The sequence below is a fragment of the Haliotis rubra genome, unplaced genomic scaffold (assembly GCF_003918875.1).
Source record: "Haliotis rubra isolate DU_JTF1 unplaced genomic scaffold, ASM391887v1 Scf266, whole genome shotgun sequence".
NCBI classification, from domain to species: Eukaryota; Metazoa; Mollusca; class Gastropoda; order Lepetellida; family Haliotidae; genus Haliotis; species Haliotis rubra.
Genome location: NW_025766736.1, coordinates 1,215,471 through 1,235,639, shown reverse-complemented (window position 1 = coordinate 1,235,639; position 20,169 = coordinate 1,215,471). Strand labels below are relative to the sequence as shown.

General features: G+C 41.4%; 1 protein-coding gene across 1 annotated transcript in view; it reads right to left on the bottom strand.

Moving 5' to 3' along the window:
• The window catches only part of LOC124280381 (carbonic anhydrase-related protein 10-like), a 127,939-nt gene that overhangs the window by 35,595 nt on the left and 72,175 nt on the right, over positions 1–20,169 (bottom strand). The window contains exon 2 of the mRNA XM_046716289.1: positions 16,817–16,861. Coding sequence (XP_046572245.1) covers positions 16,817–16,861 — 45 coding nt within the window. The remainder of the gene's footprint in view (positions 1–16,816; positions 16,862–20,169) is intronic.

Here is a 20,169-nt window from a genome sequence, read left to right as displayed (position 1 = left end):
CTTTGATTTGCTTCCAGTTTACTTAGCATAAGAAATAAATTCGCCTGAGCTTTAATCTGCCTCAAATAAAAATAGACTTGGTTCTACACAAATAGTGTGAGTAACGTTGCTACCGGTTGGGCAGGATATGCTAACCTTTTTCTTGAAAACCTGATTTCATCACTAATTTTCAGCTATCCGTTCATAATATTTTACCTCTATTTTGACTTTTATGCCTAATGGAATCTGGGCGAGATTGGTTCATTTCAATTAACATTTTTAGCTATATGTGCGATTTTACATTAAGTCACAGTTCATAATGTGATGTCTTGGCAATCTTCATTGTCATGCATTTCCTTGATAATGTCTTATAATGTGGACAGAACACCAAATTTTTGACTTTTTTACGTACAAACGTGAAACTCTCAACTGGACACTGGTCATGACGGTCCGCCCTATTTGTCATCTACTACAGTAATTAGAACTGGTTACTGAAAATCATGAAATTTATGCTTCACCAAATTCACGTGTTTCCATCCTGGTAAAACATGCGTCATGAATTTATTGGGGATAGCATGTAAAATTAAAACTACAGTTTTCCCAGAAATTATTGAGAAAATCTTTGTTTCCTGATACTGATAATAGAATTTTAAGATAGGTGTTACAATATGTAGTAAGGTACTCAATATGGGAGGCAACTCATTTAGGCTAAACAATGAACCTTACTACATCAAGAGTTACCTCCCCCGGAGAAGCAGACGGCTTCCTTTGTTGCAATTGACATGGCAGATTTGACAGCAGAAGAGAAAAGAAAGCTGGTTCTAGATTATTTTGAAAGGGGTGTGACTAATGCAAAAGAGTTGGTAGACATGACATTCCTCTGTCTACAGTATACAGAACTTTGAAGAAAATTCAGTCAGGAGCTGGGAATGAGTACAAGACAGGGGCAGAGAGGCCAAGGAAGTTCAGTACGACAGATCGCCGGCGACTTGGTCAGATTGTGAGTAGGGGAAAACTGAAAAGCGTTGTGAATATCGGAAATGAGATGATTAATAGAGGAAGTCCTTAGGTATGTAATGAAACTCTAAGACAAGAATTACAAAGACTTAATTGTGTGAAAATTGCGCGGAATTCCCTTACCATTGATGAAAGATGCACAAAAAGAAAGACATTTAAACTGGAGTAGGGCTCACGAAAATCAAGATTGGGATAATGTTTTCTTTTCTGGTGAACTGTGTGAAAATGTGGACAAAAGATACCGTGAAACCTATCTACCAACGCCCAAAACATAGCCCGAAATTGGTGGGATATCATCACGTGGAGTGACGCCGTTGTGTATTTTCACTGGAAATATGACGAAGGAACGTTATGCTGACAACTTAAATGATAAGCTCCTTCCAACGGCCCGAACGCTGTATGACGATAATTGAATTTTCCAACATGATAACAACCAACATCACGCTGCGGGCTACAGTGGTTGTCGAACGAAAATGTTCAAGTTTTAGACTGGCCCAGCTACAGCCCAGATCTTAACCCTATTGAGAATTTATGGGGACTAATGAAGAACAGAATAGAGCAAAAAAGGACTTATAAATTGACTTGAGGATATGAAGAAAAAAGTGGTCGAATATTAGGATACGCTGTAAAACCAAGCTCACTCACTGATGCAAATGATGATGTAGAGTTTAAAAGAGAATCTTGTAGCATAAATGCTGGGATTCTCTGATTCCGGGTTGGATTCCCATATCGCCCAAATAGGAACCTCCAGAGCGACAAACATACTGAAATACTGGAAGGAGGTCCCTACCTTTTTGTACTCGTGAAGATCCGGGTTAGAATATTGATCTTCAGTAACCCATGCTTGTCGTAAGAGGCGACTAACGGGATCGGGTGGTCAGGCTCGCTGACTTGGTTGACACATGTCATCGGTTCCAATTTGCGCAGATCGATGGTCATGTCGTTGATCACTGGATTATATGGTCCAGACTCGATTATTTACAGACAGTCGCCATATAGCTGGAATATTGATGAGTGCAGCGTAAAACTAAACTCACTCACTCACCCTACCATTTTGTGGGACCGCCTCCTTGGTGTAGTGGTTAGAGCGTCCGACCGGAGAGCGGAAAGTCGCGGGTTCGATCCCCGGCCGCGTCAATTCCAAAAGACGTTAAAATATGGTACTTGTGGGTCCCTGCCTGGCGCTTGACATAAATGGGTACAACAAGGACTGGTCGGCTCGGAGTCAATATATTGTGTCTGAGTGGGGTAGTCATGCTTAACTGCGGCATGGTATCTCAGTGAGCTAGCACTATAAAACCAGCTTAAGTCTGGGCTAGTACAAGCAGCCACACATACACACGCATGCACGTCGTCATATGAGCGAAATATTCTCAAGTACGACGTTAAGCCCCATTTCACCTCACCTCACCTCACCTCACCTCACCACTTTGTAAGTCCCATGGATATGGTGTTGTCCAACTTTTTAACATAATCAGGGAGAATAATCGAGCACATGGTCATACGTTTCCTTGAGAAGCGAATCTAGATCTGTACAGTCTATTTGCCACCATAGACGATTGGACCTCAGGCAATGACATATACATGCAAATATTAAGTATACTGAGAGAAACAAATAAAGGGCCACAGGAAAATTCAAGCGTTCCTTAAATATTTTCCAGTTTTCATCACCACAGCACTATTCAAAGCTGGTGATGAAAACTGGAAAATATTAAAGGAACGCTTGAACTTTCCTGTGATCCTTTAATTGTTTTTCTCAGTATATTTGGCAAGTCTAGATTATTCAGTTTTAGGATGAAGAAAGTCACTGGATCCTTTCCACATTTCTCTAACATCATGTAACACTTTTTTTCCTTATCATGTTTTCATTTCGGTGGATAGATTATTCAAATGATTTCATACCAAAGTAACAGTAACAAACTTATAGGATTTCACTCAGAAATGATTTCATAACTTTATGAACTAAAATATTGATTTCATGATTAATTTTTATTTTTTTTCATAAAGAACCTTTACAGATTTGATATTTTCTACATTTTTAGTTGTCATTTCACGCGAAACAAACTGCCCACATAAACGTTACTAATACGATTACATAAAATTGATTTGAAATAGCGACCGTAATAATTATATCTTATACATGACACGTTTCAGAGGAGCTTTGATAACAGCAGCGTCATGCAGAAGAGGTTCCAGACAGGGAACGGGTCATTTCATACAGGGCCTTGGACGCGAAGGTGTACATCAGTCTTGAAGTCGAATTAGAGAGTGAGTGAGTTTAGTTTTACGCCGCACTCAGCAATATTCCAGCTATATGGCGGCAGTCTGTAAATAATCGAGTCTGGACCAGACAATCCAGTGATCAACAGCATCATCATCGATCTGCGCAATTCGAATTACTGAATGCCTTTATCCAATTGATATGGCGATTGAACATCTGGTCGAATGACATTGAATTTGATCAAATACGCTGATAGTACATGTACAGTGAAATAGCGTGATGGCCTCCCTATCATAAATGGTTTGACTGAATGTAATGTTTACTATGATATGTAATATATATTTTTTTACTAAGTATAATAATCATCCTTGCAATGAGGTAATATCCCCGAAGAGGAATACCCTCAATCCAAGTGCACTAGATTCCCCGCCAGCTCTCTCTCTTTCTGCCTCTGTCACTCTCTGGCTCTGTCTTTCTCTCCCTTCCTCCCTCCCTCATTTTGTACGAGTAAAGTTAAGTCCACAAATAAATATTTTAGCTCGACCTTAAAATTCACCTCAAATCAATAACCGCCATCTTCATAAAACGCGTTTCCTTGATTATTATTTTCAAAACTATGGCAACCTTTCCTAACCAATTAGATAAGAATAGCTCAAGCCTGATCCTTGTAAATAGTTAAAACACGTGGGTGTGTATGTACGCTTAAACCATATAAAAATATATTTCTTATTAAAGTGTTACGATTTATCAAATTATAGAATTAGATAACAACACCAGTAGACATTGGATTCAGTAATCTGGGATATAGTTTTACTAATAAGAAATGAAATGCCCTTTTAGATAAAATGGCAAAGGTTTGGCGGGATCTGGAGTCGACGATCGGGTTACTAGCCTTGTACTACTCCGGTGCCCAACCAGTCTCAAATCACTTCATTATGCAATATACCAGCATTGACGCAGTGGCCTGTATTGAGAAGAGCTTCTCATCTCATAATCACCCTAATCAACGCCGACCTGCGTTCAAAGGCAGGGAAGGGAACGCCGCAAGGGGCGACTTAATAATTAAAAGGGGATACCTCCCTCAGCAGTCGGAATTAGTTTTTGTTATTGGACATGATGTTGCATACACTCAGGCTGACGCGGGTTGGAGACGGAGGGGTGTTGAAGACGTCCCTAGACAGACTGTGCGTGTGGTGGACGCCCCGAAGGAGGAAGCGAGCAAAGAGTAGAGCCGCTCTCTGCACTTGTTAAGAGGAGGGCCATTGAAGTAAAATTCATGCAGTCAGGATTCGTAAAGGTTTTGAATGTCAACAGGCTTGGCTCAGCTGCAAGATTCTGACCTGTCGCAGTTATTGGGCGTTTTTATGTCAGAAAAAATGATGTGTTCTCAGTGTATTATGTAACTGCCCCTGTTGAAGGTGCACTGAGTGTGTGATGTATGGACTCAGTGGGAAGAGCGTGTGCGCTTGGAACAAAATGTCAGGTCCCTAGTGGTTGAGTGGGCAGGGGTATTGTCAACAGCGCCAGGAAAACGAGTTCGGACCACGGAGTTTAGTGTCCCCGGCGGTGCAGTATATGGAGATTTGAGTATAAGTGAGAGGGACTGTGAAAAGTAATGATTCGTATCACAAGGCTCACATTTCCATTTGCTGCGGAAAGTGAGTGAGCGAGTTTACTTTTACGCTGCTTGTAGTAATATCAAGGCGGGATACACCAGAAATGGGCTTCACACATTGTCCCCATCGAACCCATGTCATCGGTGGGACGAACGAACGCTAGGCTATCCCACCCCCCCCAGTTAACATGAAGATATATCATAAACATTTTCGTCAAATTCACTGGAATTGACATTACGACGTTTACCGTCAAAGCATTTATCAGAACCTCTTTCAACTTGCTTCAGAAGGACAGATTTCGTAATCTAAAATCATGTCTTTGACAATAATTTCAAGTAAAAGGAGAACAACCGAGCAGGATTCGAACACGTACGCCTGAAGTTTCTCTGGCCATTACTGGGCCGCCGTAACAGTCAGCGAAAACTTCTTTAGTCATGCGTAAATGTATACGTGTGGCTTAACTGTGTTGTGAAGGATGATCTTTGAGGTTTTCAGGGAGAACATTTGCTTCAGATTCATAGATGAACAGGGATTGACCCTCGAACGTTTTCTCAGACCAAAACCCTCATGGTGAACAATTCATGCCGGAGACATGCTAATGGAAAGTGAGTTAAGGTTTACGCCGCTTTTAGCAATATTCCAGCAATATCACAGCGGGGGACACCAGAAATGGGCTTCACACATTGTACCCACGTGGGGACTCGAACCCGGGTCTTCAGCGCGACCAGCGAACACTTTAACCACTAGGCTACCCCACCGCCCCCACATTGATAGAACAACAGTAAGACTGTCATTATCTCAAACGTTGATGTGGCGTACTTGTTTCGAAATAAAGGTTGGTCCAAAGTATTCCTTCTTAATACATCATTTGTGATTGTGTGGAACATAGGATAACTCGAAATATTTACTTCGAATGAATACGTAGGGAAAGAACTTTATTTCGTTTTCGCACATTTTCGCTTTCTTGACGGACGCCAAAGTGTCAGAAGTTACTAGGGGAAGAAAGGAACATATCTGATTATGGAACGCATGTAATTAATTGTCAAACATTCATGACCAAATCTTCCACAACCTTCAACTTTGAAACATGCAGTGGACATAAAGTGTCCTCATCAATCCCATCCTTCCACGCCATCTCTATCACACAATAAGCAATACAATTACCCAGTACTCTTTAATTCCATGCTTATTGGTACCAACAGCCTCTTCAAACTGCGTCTCTCGATTAAGTAAAGATGAGTCGACATTTGATTGATGCTTAAAAACCTTTCGAGTTACAAAGATTTCATTGTATACACAAACAAATAATTCGAGCAACTACTAGACACAAATCAGAATCATTTGTTAAATTTCAGAGTGCACTCTACGCCGCTAACGTCTTGGTCGTGGTGAAAACAGGTTTGTCTTCACCTCCAGCTAAACGCTGCTCATCCTGCTTGCCGCAAAATCCCCTCATTCAGAGCGCTACTAGCTCAAAGCCAGTCATAAATTTCATTCAGTGATTTTAACTCCCTACCATGTTCACACTTGTGGCCCAACAGCATGAAACTGTCACTATCCACACCGGTCAATAACTGACAGCGGGGAAATATCGAGCATAAAAACCACTGCATTAGAAAATATGACCAGCGCCAATGTGTTCTCGATCGGAACAATGGCCCTTCACGATCTCCGCCCGAGTGTCAACTTTTGTGGACTCGTGTGTTCCAAATGCATTTTATTGAACAGCGCTGTGGCTTTAGTCAGTCATGAGTACAGGGAGCTGCTTTGACAGAGCTTTTTGTGAACGCTGCTTATTCGTCCTACGTCTATTTTGGTTCAAATGAATTATGAATCTGTCAACTGAAGAGACTAATGACCTGTGAAAACGGTCTGTCTTCTTTTAAATGTATTGAAATGTTGAGATTTACAATTCAAGATTAATACGGCAACGTTTAGTGTTGAATTCAACAGCAGGAGCCGGAAGTGTGACGCTCAGAGAGGATTGTGGGAGTACTGGGGTCACCCAACAATAATGTTAACTTCAAAATCATGGAATTTATTATATTCTTTTTACTACCTGAAATGTCAAACAAAATGTTTTGAAATGCCAAAATAGGTTGAAGATGAACGTATACTTGGTGGAACGCAGTGAATAATTGATTAAAATTCTTTTTCATTTGTTTTCTAACTTTTTTTCCCTTACAGGAAAACGCTCAGATTCGTAGTGCTACATCTACGATATTGAATCTGTCACAGCGTGTTTAAATGCGTACACGTGTTGGTTCTTTGCAGCAGTAAATACTAACTACATCTTTTTTAGGCAATCGTTTACGACAGCTCAAGCGGCGTATTGTAACCGAAACTCTGTTGATCTGAAACCTTGATCTTGAAACTCAATTTCTGGTCTCCTTTAACGTCCTCGTCGACTCATTAACCCTTCACAAACTGTTCAATGAGGTGCGCACAGAACCCGATATCACCTGACAAGGAATATTCACCACATTCAATACCAAACGAGCCAAAGTGTGTTTTATTGGCATGTGCACGGTGTGTATGAAAGGATGTAAAGTGATGCAGATGTGTCGTTAAGCTGTTATCTCATCTCCTCACAATTATGATTACACAATGCCATTTAGAAAGTGGTCAAATGTAACATATGTTATATTTGGGATTACATTTTCTTAGTAAAGTACAGATTCTAGTACTTTTGTTGGGTTGAGTCCCATCCGGGTGTGTGGTTCGAATCCCGGATGGGACTCAACAACAAAAGTATAAGAATAATTTACTCGAATGGTAATCCCAAATATATATTATCCTCACAATTACTCGGTATTTTGTGGTGGAGTGTAAACTCTGTCTTCTAGACTGACTGAATGCCTGAGTTTGGTTTTACGCCGCTTTTAGCAATATTCCAGCAATATCACGGCGGGGACACCAGAAATGGGCTTCACTCATTGTACCCATGTGGGGATTCGTACCCGGGTCTTCAGCGTGACGAGCCAACGCTTTAACCACTAGGCTACCCCACCGCCCCCTGTCTTCTAGAACACTGCATGGTACATCTTGATGAAATTTGAACAAGTGCCTGCTGCTGATGGCTGTTATCAGTATTATACCTGTATATGACGACGGTCAGTAAAGAATGGACACTGGATCAAACAAATGACTTTCGTAGTGAGTGAGTATGGTTTATGTCGGTTTTATATGGAATCCGAGAAGGGACATTGTCGCTATGTCGCATTGTCGCCCTCTCAAAAACAAGAAAAGTGAGGCCAAATAAACCAAAACGCGACACGCGACATCGCGACAACGCGACAAATGGGCGAAATGTCGCGTTGTCGCGTTTTGGTTAATTTTGCCTCATTTTGCTTGTTTTTGAGAGGGCGACAACGCGACAATGTCCCTTCCAGGATTCCATAGTTTTTGCAATATTCCAGCGATATCACGGCAATGACCTTCCAGGCATGGGCATCACACGTTGTACCCAATGTGGGAATTCCAGCTTTAACCACTCAACCGCCCCGATGACTTTCTTAAAACATGAGTAGTGCCATTACACGTTGTACACACAATCAGTTTCTAATGTCTGCTTACGACAAATGGGGGATGGGGGAGGGGAGCATATGGGGTAAATGGGAAATATTCATATTCAGAATAAATATTAGGTGGTACGTCTTACGACATACTGTTCGCTTCCCTCATGTATAGTGTAATAAAGTACAGTTTTGCCCTGAGCGTTTATAGTTAAAGCACGAGGAGGCGAAGTATCTTCATAATAAATGTGGGGTGGTGGGATAGTCGACTGGCTTGTCACGCCGAAGGCCCGGGTTTGATTCCCCACATGTGTGAAGCCCATTTCTGGCGTCCCCCGTCGTAAGGAATATGGCCAAAAGCGGCGTAAAAGTACACTCACCCACTCCTAATAACGGAGCGGGGAGATGGGCATGTTGGCCCCTTTTTGTCAAAGGCTACGCAATTCCTTGAAGATTTGCGTCCGTTGGGCCTGTTAGAAATGTATGATCCGTGTTTCAAATCCCCGTCCACTCTTATAACGTAACGTAAGATTGTTAACGCTATACTCGTGATTGTCAGTTTCACCAGTGTGCCACAAACTTCTAAGAACTCTATCAATTTTTTTCTACAATGAACCAACCCACCGTGACATCACTGAAATACATTTCCAAGCGGCGTTACAAAAACTCACTCTTAGATGTACATCGCCACACGAATATTTCTTGAGCGTTCGGGATGTCGCTTAATGTCGGGAGGATATTAAATACAAACCATCTGGAGTGTGATGCTCCTTGATGTTTGATATTGACGTGCTCCCATTCTACACACAGTGGCTATTGCACCTCAAGGATACATGGTTTCTGATTCCTCTGATGGTAGTCATCTGCGTGCCGTAACAATTGTCCAAACCCTGCTCCTTGTTTCATATGTGTCAATGGGATAGTTTCTGTTTCACAGACTCTGCGTTGTTAGAGGCGTACGGTCACAAAGGACATAAATGTTAACGTGTTGTTTAATGTTCTTGATAGTTGGAAGCCGTGCAGCTCCGGGTATCTTCAGAAACTCATGCTTGTCGTAAGAGGCGGTGGTCAGGTTCGGCGTGACTGACTTGGCTGACACATACCATCGTATCCCAATTGCGTAGAAAGATGCCCATGCTGTTGATCACTGGATTGTCTGGTCCAGGCTCGATTATTTACAGACCGTCGCCATTTATCTGGAATACTGCTGAGTATGGTGTAAAACTACCCTTAATTCACCCACTTGATAATTTGAACGCTGCGCTCATCAATATACCACGGCGGTCAGTAAATAATCCTGCCTGAGCCAGATAATCCAATGATTGACATCGAGAGCATCGATCTCCAAAACTGTGATGTAATGATACCCTATGACACGACACGACTCGACTCGACTCGACACGACACGACACGACACGACACGACACGATATGATTTTAAGGCAGCATGTGAGTACATACACATATCTTCAATAGCTTTCCCTAAGATTACAAATCTGTGGACAACAACATTATCAGTATTAATGTCATCGTATCCCATTTGCGTAGATCGATGCTTGTGATGTTGATCACTGGATTGTCTGGTCCAGACTTGATTATTGATAGACCGACGCCATATTGCTGGAATATTGCTGCATGCGGCGTTAAACAGAAATCCAAAAAGCCAAAGCAAACAAACGAACGAACAAACAAACCTTGCAGTAAACAACAATTTACGTCAAAGTATTCGTGTTTCCTCAACAATAGTGCAACACAATATGATGGCTAAATACTCAAAAATGGCATCTTTACTGAACCATAAAGAAACATGATATATGCACTCAACATATTGTTACAGAGAGCTGACAATGAAAGTGGACTGCCCTTATGATCATTCGATAACAAAATGTGGTCGTTTGATCTGCTGCAGAATAAAAGCAAAAACTCAGCTGTAATTGAGCTTCAGACCGCCATAAACGTTCTTCTGCATATCGTAAGGAGCCTTTATCACGAGTACGCCTGATAATAAACTGAGAGACACTGACGCGAAAATCACGACAATGAACTCGCCATCAGTACGTAACATCGTCATTACGAAAAAAACATGCTGTTAAATAGAAAAGTGATGTTTTCATCTACGTTGTGATCCCTTGTTCGCAAGTCTCGTCGTAACACATCATTTCTCGCGGTACTCTCCGTGTTGTAGACACTTGTTCAACTCCATCAACAGAGGGCGCTTCATTGCACCATGTTCAATGGAGCGTCGAAATCTATCAGATCTCTGTGTGAGTGTGTCAATCACAAACGGCATTATCGATAACGTGCCCTCTGTAAAACAGGCCGTGCTCACGCTAGGCAAGTCGTGGCACGGATATTGAGACGGTCTGGGTACGCTCTCGTTGCAATCCAATCGGCGGGACTACTTTCCGATGAAAATAATCGATCTGACTCAAGCATGTCCAATGCATGTCCGTCATCCGCCGCAGTGCGTTTATTGTTTTACTGTCAACATACAAAACTAGACAAACATTAAGGAGTTGGTCACACCATTAAACTCACTTACGTCAAAACATGTCATCAGCTGATTCACTGCGACTTCTCAGGGTATCTCATTATTTCAGAGGGAAAATATTCAATTAGACATTTTTGCGCTTTCCCGTAGTCAAGATCAGCATTTATAGCATAGTTGCTATATAAACAACAATATTCAGCAGATATTCCTGAGTATGAACCTTCATTGTGCTTGTCACATTGCAATGGCGGTTTGGTCAACCTCGTAATTAAGAATGATAGGTGCCTGACTCTGAGAGTGTTTGTTCGAATCCAGGAAGGGTTTTAATGACATTGTGTGCCTGAGAATAGGTGCCAAGACCAGGAAACGAGAACCAGAAAGCCAAGATGCGAAACCGGAGAACAAGTGACCAAGGACCAGACGTGGAAACCAGGGACCAGAAAGAGTAGCCGTAGATCGGTGACCAAGGATCGGGATTTAGAAACCAGAGAGCGGTTATCAGAGACCAAAGCCCCAACCGGTGGAAACCTGAACAACGAGGAGAGTTCTATGGATATACAACTTCTCTATTATTGATATGAGCGACGTTTCGGTGTAGCTATAGAATAGACTCACAGTGTGTGGGTTCGAATCCTGGATTGGACTCAACAACACGAAAAATACTAGAATCTGTACCTGACTGAGAAAGTGTAATCCCCAGTAAGATATTCCGTCATTATAATTAAGTTGTCCGTAATATGGGAGGGGGTACCCTTAGTCCCTGAATCTGTTAAATGTTCAAATCTCTTTCCTACTGCATATGGTCAAATCCTAAACCACATAACGAAACACCATGGATGATGATAAGCAAAGGTTGTGTAGCCTCATATGATAGTCATGTCAACCATATTTATATTTCCTTGTGTTTTCCCAGCGACTAATATGTTACATTTTTTCATTGAAGAAATAACGGCTATGCAATAACGGGGAAATATAGAAATACTCCATACTTCCATAAAATTCTTGCTGTAAGCACTAAATCTGACTTTAACCAGCAAACTTTCTCATTTGTTAATTGAAATTTGTAGAATTACAATGAAACGAGACATCAGTCGCGGTTAATTCAGTATACACAATATCAGCCAAATCTGCATTTTTCTCAATTCAAGTCGCTTAAGAAGTAAAATGTTATAATTCTGAAAAATATGTTTTATTTGGAATTATTCTTTGACAATAAAGTAGAGATCCTTATACTTTTTTCTGCTTAGTTCCACATTGGAATCGATCCCACAGTTTTAGCGATCTAGCCCACTCAGCCATCATCCGCAGTTAATTGGCACGGTTCCCACGACAGTAAGCTATGAATACAGAGAAAGTGCCGTGTCAAATATAGTATATTTAGCATTTGACCACTTTCTAAATGGCATTGTGTATTATATGTTTGTGCTTTCCCTTGCAATAACGTTTGATTTGCCCGTATCATGTATATGCAAAGACGACCAGTATAAGTCAATAAAAGAATCACAAAATAGCCAGTTGTCTCTGTTAGCTTACTAATCAAACTGTTGTCAGTTTGCTAGAGGTAATCACACTAATTGGCAAATATATACGATCAATCGTGTTGCCACTTTGATTGGAGGCTTACCATGTACTGACAGTATGTTGGCATCATAACTATGATTAGCAAATGTACCGGGCATGTTAGGGTCAACTCAGGTCCGGTGCAGAACGTTCACAGCCACACTGTTATTTTCATCAAGATGACAGATACCGTTGAATACCGTCGTATGTTTTGTGTCTCCCTGAAATAGATTTCCACTGCTGTGTGTGCGTCCATAACCTCGTAAACTACCATCGGCAGTGTGAAACCGGGGACCAGAGCCAGGAACCGGGGACCAGGGACCAGAAGCAGTAGGGACCGGATTCCAAAGGCCGGGCATCGGGGACCCAAGACCAGGGACCAGAAAGGGGGACCAGGTACCAGAAGCAGTAGGGACCAGATTCCAAAGGCCGGGCATCAGGGACCCAAGACCAGGGACCAGAAAGGGGACCAGGTACCAGAAGCAGTAGGGACCAGATTCCAAAGGCCGGGCATCAGGGACCCAAGACCAGGGACCAGAAAGGGGGACCAGGTACCAGAAGCAGTAGGGACCTGATTCCAAAGGCCGGGCATCAGGGACCCAAGACCAGGGACCAGAAAAGGGGACCAGGGACCAGAGGCAGTATGGACCTGATTCCAAAGGCCGGGTATCAGGGACCCAAGACGAGGGATCAGAACCAGGAATCGGGGAACATCGACCAGAAGCAGCAGTGACCAGGTTCCAAGGGCGAGGCAACGGGGCACCAAGGCCAGTGACCATAACCAGGGACCGGGGATCAGGGACCAGAGGCAGTAGGGACCAGATTCCAAAGGCTTGGTATCGGGTATAGGGGTACCAACACCAGGGACCAGAACAGGGGATCAGGGATAAGAGGCAGTAGGGACCTGATTCCAAAGGCCGGGCATCAGGGACCCAAGACCAGGGACCAGAACAGGGGACCAGGGACCAGAGGCAGTATGGACCTGATTCCAAAGGCCGGGTATCAAGGTTCCAAGGACAGGGACCATAACCAGGGACCGGGGACCAGAGGCAAGGCCAAGATGCGAAACCGGAGAGCCAAGGGACCAGAGAACAAGGGACCAAGTACCAGACGTGGAAAGCAGGGACCAGAAAGAGTAGCCGTAGATCGGTGACCAAGGATCGGGATTTAGAAACCAGAGAGCGGTTATCAGAGACCAAAACCCCAACCGGTGAAAACCTGATACACAAATTCTTTATTATCAATGTGAGCGACGTTTCAGTGCACCTTCTAACTTGCAGAGTAACAGCGTTTATAGCTACACCGAAACGTCGCTCATATCAATAATAGAGAAGTTGTATATCCATAGAACTCTCCTCGTTGTTCATCACACCAACTTCTAAATGTCACTCAAAGAAGTTTATTGAAAACCTATTTTGTTTTCTTGCAAAGTCCGCTCTTATTTTATTTTCAGACGATATATTCAGCGATAATCCCGATACTGGTATTGTAGTTCTTCCGGCCTTAAAGTATGGCTAAATAACTATCTATAATTCTTAAATACTTAGTCTGTTGAGATCCACTGAGGTACCAGCTGAAGTAATATTTGAGGTGGTAGTAGTGGTGGTGGTGGTGGTGGATGGGTGGTACTACTCCACTACAACACCACAACAACAGATACGACCACTACTACTGCTACTACTATTACCAGTTCAACCACCACTACTAACTCCTACGTTTCTTGTCTCCCAATATATCAGCAAGTCGTTAAATGGATAATTTACACACTCCCATCATTCCGCTGCATTGTATTTCACAATGCATACCTTTACAATCATAAATGAAGTTGATCAACGAAATTCAGTACTTAAAGTCAGACGAATTTATTGTTCATCTCCAAACCAACAATCAATAATCTGATATGAAACCTTCTGAAAACATTTCAGAAGCTTATATTACATTTAATCAAATCCAGTCCAGTCCCAGAGATCTAAACAAAGCAATTAGTTTGCTAAGATCAGAACATCAGACGCTGTATCGTATTCTCTAAGCACAACAACATCAACTCCACATTCTATGACCGTAATAAGTTTTACTGATTGCGTAGCTGTGGCTTCTCTTTGTTTGCCCAATCGTAAAATTTGGTACTTGGGGTCTGGTTCCTCGTCGGGCCCAGTTGAGCCTCAAAGCACTGATGTACTTCATAAATATTCTGCCGCATACCATAGCTTGTATCTCCTTTCACGCGAATTCAAAAAGCAGCTTAACGCTGTGAACTCCCATCTAAGTTAAGTTAGAAATTGAAAAATGATACATATTTCACGTATCTAATAACGACTGATTAATCTTAAATATGACCTCCTTATGGCCCTAGGTTCGTTTATTTATGTCACAGTAGTATTGCTGGGTGCTTGTAACGAGAAATTGACAGTTGATCGGAACGGATTGACATTTGGAATTAATTACAAACGGCTAGACATGATATTTTATTGCTATGTGAGGAATTGGATATGATATTGATGAAAACGGGTATGAGCTATTGTGGAATTTCAGTCTGATCGTGTAATGTTACTATCTACGGTCAATTAAACGTTATCACTGACTAGAATGTGTCAAACTCATGTTCCTTAATGGATTATTTTCATATTTTCGTAATTATTTCATGGCCACTTTAGGATTTTAATGCACGGAAGAAACTTTTGTACAAACTACACACAAACACGTACTTACACATACACATCCACTGCAACACCAACACAGATCTCTCTGTATTTCTTTGTTTGTTTGTGTTTGTGTGCGTGTGTGTTGGTGTGTGAGTGTGTGTTGCTGTATGCTAGTGCTAGCTGGCGTGGGTGTGAATGTGTGCGATTGTGTGTAGGAGTGAGTGTGGGTTAAAGAGTGGGTGCCATATTGTGGGTGTGGGTGTGGGTGTTGGAGGCCTTTGGTGTGTGGTTTTTGGGGGGACGGAGTCATCATCATTAATTCAAGTCATACATACAGATTATTAGCTGAGTCGCCCGGTATCTTGAACATCATGATACTTACCCGCGCGATGGAAATAATCAATGACTCAGGGATAATTATTGAAGCAATCTTAAAACCACATATGATTGAAATATAATGATGAAGTGAATCGTTCAATGTTTCATTTGCCAAATTTGCCGACACAATCTCCCACACATCGGAAAGCTCCTACATAGAACGTTTATGGTGCAAGCATATAAACATAGTCCCAGCTGAATGACTTCATTTGGATATTTAACTATGATGCTACCAAGAATATCGGCAGTATATGGTAAACCTTCGTTCATTAAAACAGGAGTTAAGCAACTTCTTAAGGACACGTCCATATTTGTTTCTTTCAGTTTGTCAGATTACGAGGCTGTTGCGGATACAAACTATTCGTCCTTAATATCATTACAAGAGGATAAGAAGGATGGAAAGCGTTAAGGTTGTCTTGCCAGGATGCATTGGGTAACAAATGGTGGACATGACAGGAGGGATGACTTCAACTTTCCAATAGGCAGCTTTTCCTTTATGTCGAGCACTATTCAATTTGAGGTACAGTCTATGCTTTTAAAGAACGTAATACGACTCTTGATCAAAAGTCATTTCTTTATGATAAGGGTAACCATCCAAAGAATTGTGTAAGCTTCCAAAACGAGTTATGACAGACATTTCAATATCAGTGACGAAAATAGATGTTCGATGTAATATAATACCATAGGTTCCAGTGCGTATGTTTCTCGGGGGAAGTTTGACTTGCATCTGTATGAGTTTTTGACGAGTGCTACCTATGTGGAGCGTGTTCGTATATAACTGATCTCACCATTCCGTTGTGGTGATTCATAAACACATGCTTAGGACATAGTCAAAATTGTATAGTTTATGCAGTTAGCCGATATTTCTCACGATCATTGAAAAGTACCAAATGTTATTTTTGGGATTACATTACGCATATCATTGAATTCGTTTCAATTAATTTTCTGTTCTATTATCAAACTGCCATATGAATGTACATATCAGTGTTTTATGGGCAATCAGTCGTTCTATGCAATCACATACATGTTTAATTCTGTCATAAAGTATGTATCATAATTAAGCACCTGCTCTCTGGTCACTATTACATATTACCAAGTGGTAATTATATATAATTGTATGGGCGGTAGGTTCCTTCTGGTAATTGTACGTATATTTGAGTAGTCATTATCGATGTATATGTACATGTGTGGCAATTATGCTGTTATAGTTGTAAAGGGTATTTGTTTTGTGATTAATGCTCGTTGGCCAATTGCAATGTAATGACGTGATGGTATGGCTGGCATTTTTTGATGTGAATGCAAGTATGACAATTATGACTTGCCATTTGTACAGCTGACATTTTGTTTGTGGTTAACATGCGTGCGAAAAGTGTTGTAGGAAAATATGACATCTCTTACCTGAAATTCCCTCGTATGACCACCAGTCTTCCCATATAGACGTGTCTGTGGAGAGACAAAACAAACTGTTATTCAGTGCATACGGTTACAAAACGTTGTCAGTTGAGGTGAGCTATCTACAAATAATTGTTAAATATCAGGACGAATTACAACTGTACTCTTCTGTACTCATGTCCGTTCTTAAATAACGTCCGGGCCGCTGGGTAGCCTAGTGGTTAAACCATTCGTTTGTCACACCGAAGACCCGGGTTCGATTCCCCATATGGGTACAATGTGTGAAGCCCATTTCTGGTGTCCCCCGCCGTGATATTGCTGGAATATTGCTAAACGCGGCGTAAAACTATACTCACTCCCTAGGAAACAGTCATATGTTGCTGACGTATTGTATTTGAATCCAATTCTCTCTAGTTGAGTGAGAGTGTCTGTGAGTTACAAAATATCAATTGATACTTAAAAAAAATATATATTTCGGTGCGCGTAGTTCGCGAATTGAGTTTAACAGGGCTTCGAACAAAATAACACCGGTGACGATCTGGGTTAGAATTGGTTTTCAGCAGCCCATGCTTGTCGTAAAAGGCGACTAACGGGATCGGGTGGTCAGGTGGTCAGGTGGTCTCTGAACTTTCGAACACATGTCATCGTAACCCAATTACGTAGATCGATGCTCTTGCTGTTGATCACTGGATTGGCTGGTCTAGACTCGAATATTTACAGACCGCCACCATATAGCTGCAATATTGCTGAGTGTGGCTTTAAACAATGAACAAACAAATCTAACAATATGTCAGTTTTATGTCTTTGTGTCATGTTCACAACGGATGTTTGCTCCTGTTTCTTACACTGTATCTTCAAAGCAGACATGATAAACGCAATTCTATATTTTTAACACATTGACGCAAACAGAAAACATATATAAGAGACCCTTAATGTTCAAATGAATAAAAAATATATGAACAAACCTCCTTACGATAGGCGATAAACTTTAACTAACACATGGGTTTAAATATATAACGCTAACGATGGAGAGCAGTTAGTTTCAATTGTCCAATAAAACACATCTCAGTCTGCTAAAAAGGCAAACGGCGGTGAAAATTGCCTGGATAGATCTCTGAAATGAGGGATACACCAGTGTTCTCGAAAAGGGTAATTATAAAACGTTAATGAAAGAGACGGTCTTCAGAAAGCGTCCCTTTTGGAATAAAAGGCAAAAGAACTCTGAAAAGTATATGAATGGACCTCTGAAAATAAGCCATGACGTAAGGTGTAAGCGTGTCGTGCATGACAGCCATTCTATCGTCACAATTCTGTACAATACACTTCAAGACACTTTGATTTCTCAATGCAGAAAGTGACATTTCTATTTAAGGAATAGTTTTCCCGGTTCAACTTGATAAACGTGATTCATCCACTTTCTTAACACTTCTTTACAGTCATGCACGCTTTTTAAGTTCCTGTAAGAAGTTGGACAATGATGAATCCATCATATTGGAAGCTGAGCGTTCCAAAATGATAAATGCTGTCCCAATAGGCATTTTATGCAATGCTCTCCGTGCTGCGTTATTCAAGGAGTCTACTTACATTGATAGGGAGGTTCGTACAATATATCACATGGTTTCTGACGGGAGACGGTACAGGATAATGATCACACATTTTATAACCTCTATGCCTTGGAGATATTTAACAAGAGCGACCTTTAAAGAAATCTCGTTTGAGGATGATGGATAATGTAAGTGGCACTTGTTTTTGGGATACTAGTAATATATAGGAATGATGCTGTGATGGAAGTAGCCAATTTATGTTTGAAATTTACGACAGATAATTTCAGTAGACATATTTTGCAAATACTGCCAATTAAGATTTGGAGAGATATATGATAGGTAGGTAGTTGAAAAAAGAAAAAGTTGTGCTTACACGATCCGACTTACGGTTTAGCCAACTGAAATGAATTTTATGAAAGGGCCTTTACTTTATGTAAACATTTATTTTGTGTAAGCAGCTTTGTCTACACGTTACATTGTCAAATAATATTTAGATGGGTCGAAGACATATACAACAGTCGAACACCGACATGTCTACATTACATTTATCTCGAAATAACGTTCGGTCCCTACGTATTCATTCGAAGTAAATATTTCGAGTTATCCTATACTACTCACACTTTGCTAAGGATCACAAAAATTCACAACTTTACTTAATCGTAGATTTATTATTTGAAACTGTATCCATTTTAAACTGGATAAATAATAATACGATGACCCTTCTTTAGGCAAACCGTCATTTTAATCCAACCTTATGCACTTGATACATGAGTAACCATAAACATGGTTTTCATGGCACGAATCAACCATTTTGCAAATCATGGAACGACTCATTGACACATAGCAGGTATGCTTACAATAAGCTTAGATATTTAAACCAAATTTGACCCCACATAATAGTTTTCTGTTGAATCCATGATTTGATCCTTAGCAAAGTGTGACTGGTATATGTCCCACATGGTCGGATCCAGGAATTTTGAAGGGGGGGGGGGGTTCGATCCCCCTGAACCCCCATTGGCTCCGCCAACGCAAAAAAGAATCTTCAATGTGGTCTTAAGTCACCCCGAAAACACACCACCCCCCAACCCCTGGATCCGCCAATGCCCCACACAGCCACGATTGATGTATTAAGAAGGAATACTTTGGACCAACCTTTAATTCGAAACAAGTAGGGCACATCAACGTTTGAGATAATGACAGTTTTACTGTTGTTCTGTCATAGTTGGGGCGGTGTTGTAGCAAGCGTTCGCTCGTCACACCGAAGACCCGGGTTCGATTCCCCACATGGGTACAATGTGTGAAGCCCATTTCTGGTGTGGCCCCCGCTGTGATATTGCTGGAACATTACTAAAAGCGGCGTAAAGCTATACTCACTCACTTACTATATCATAGTGTGACGATACAATATTTACTACAACTAACGCCGCCAGAAGCTTACATTGGCCTGGTACCATCTGTGACTCGCTGCCAACTAAGGTCTCAGTAATTACACCTCTTTCCACATTTGTCTGTGACAGGCCGAGTATAATGCGATTACTAATCTATATTTAACGGCCAGTATTACTGGACTTCTCTGTCCCTTCGTCTATTGATCATGCCTGGATCGCCCTCGCCGATAGGTGGCGCCCAAGGTCATCCTTATTACTGTCAGCGCCCTCTAGTGCCACCCTCAGATGTATTAATAGCATCGGATCACTGAGGTGTAGAAATGAGTATCTCGTTCGCCAGCGAGCGTGATGAAATTTGTCACCTTCTGATTCAAGGTGTGATTTGGAGTTATCAATTAATTGTCGGTCTGGTTATTAATTACCCTTT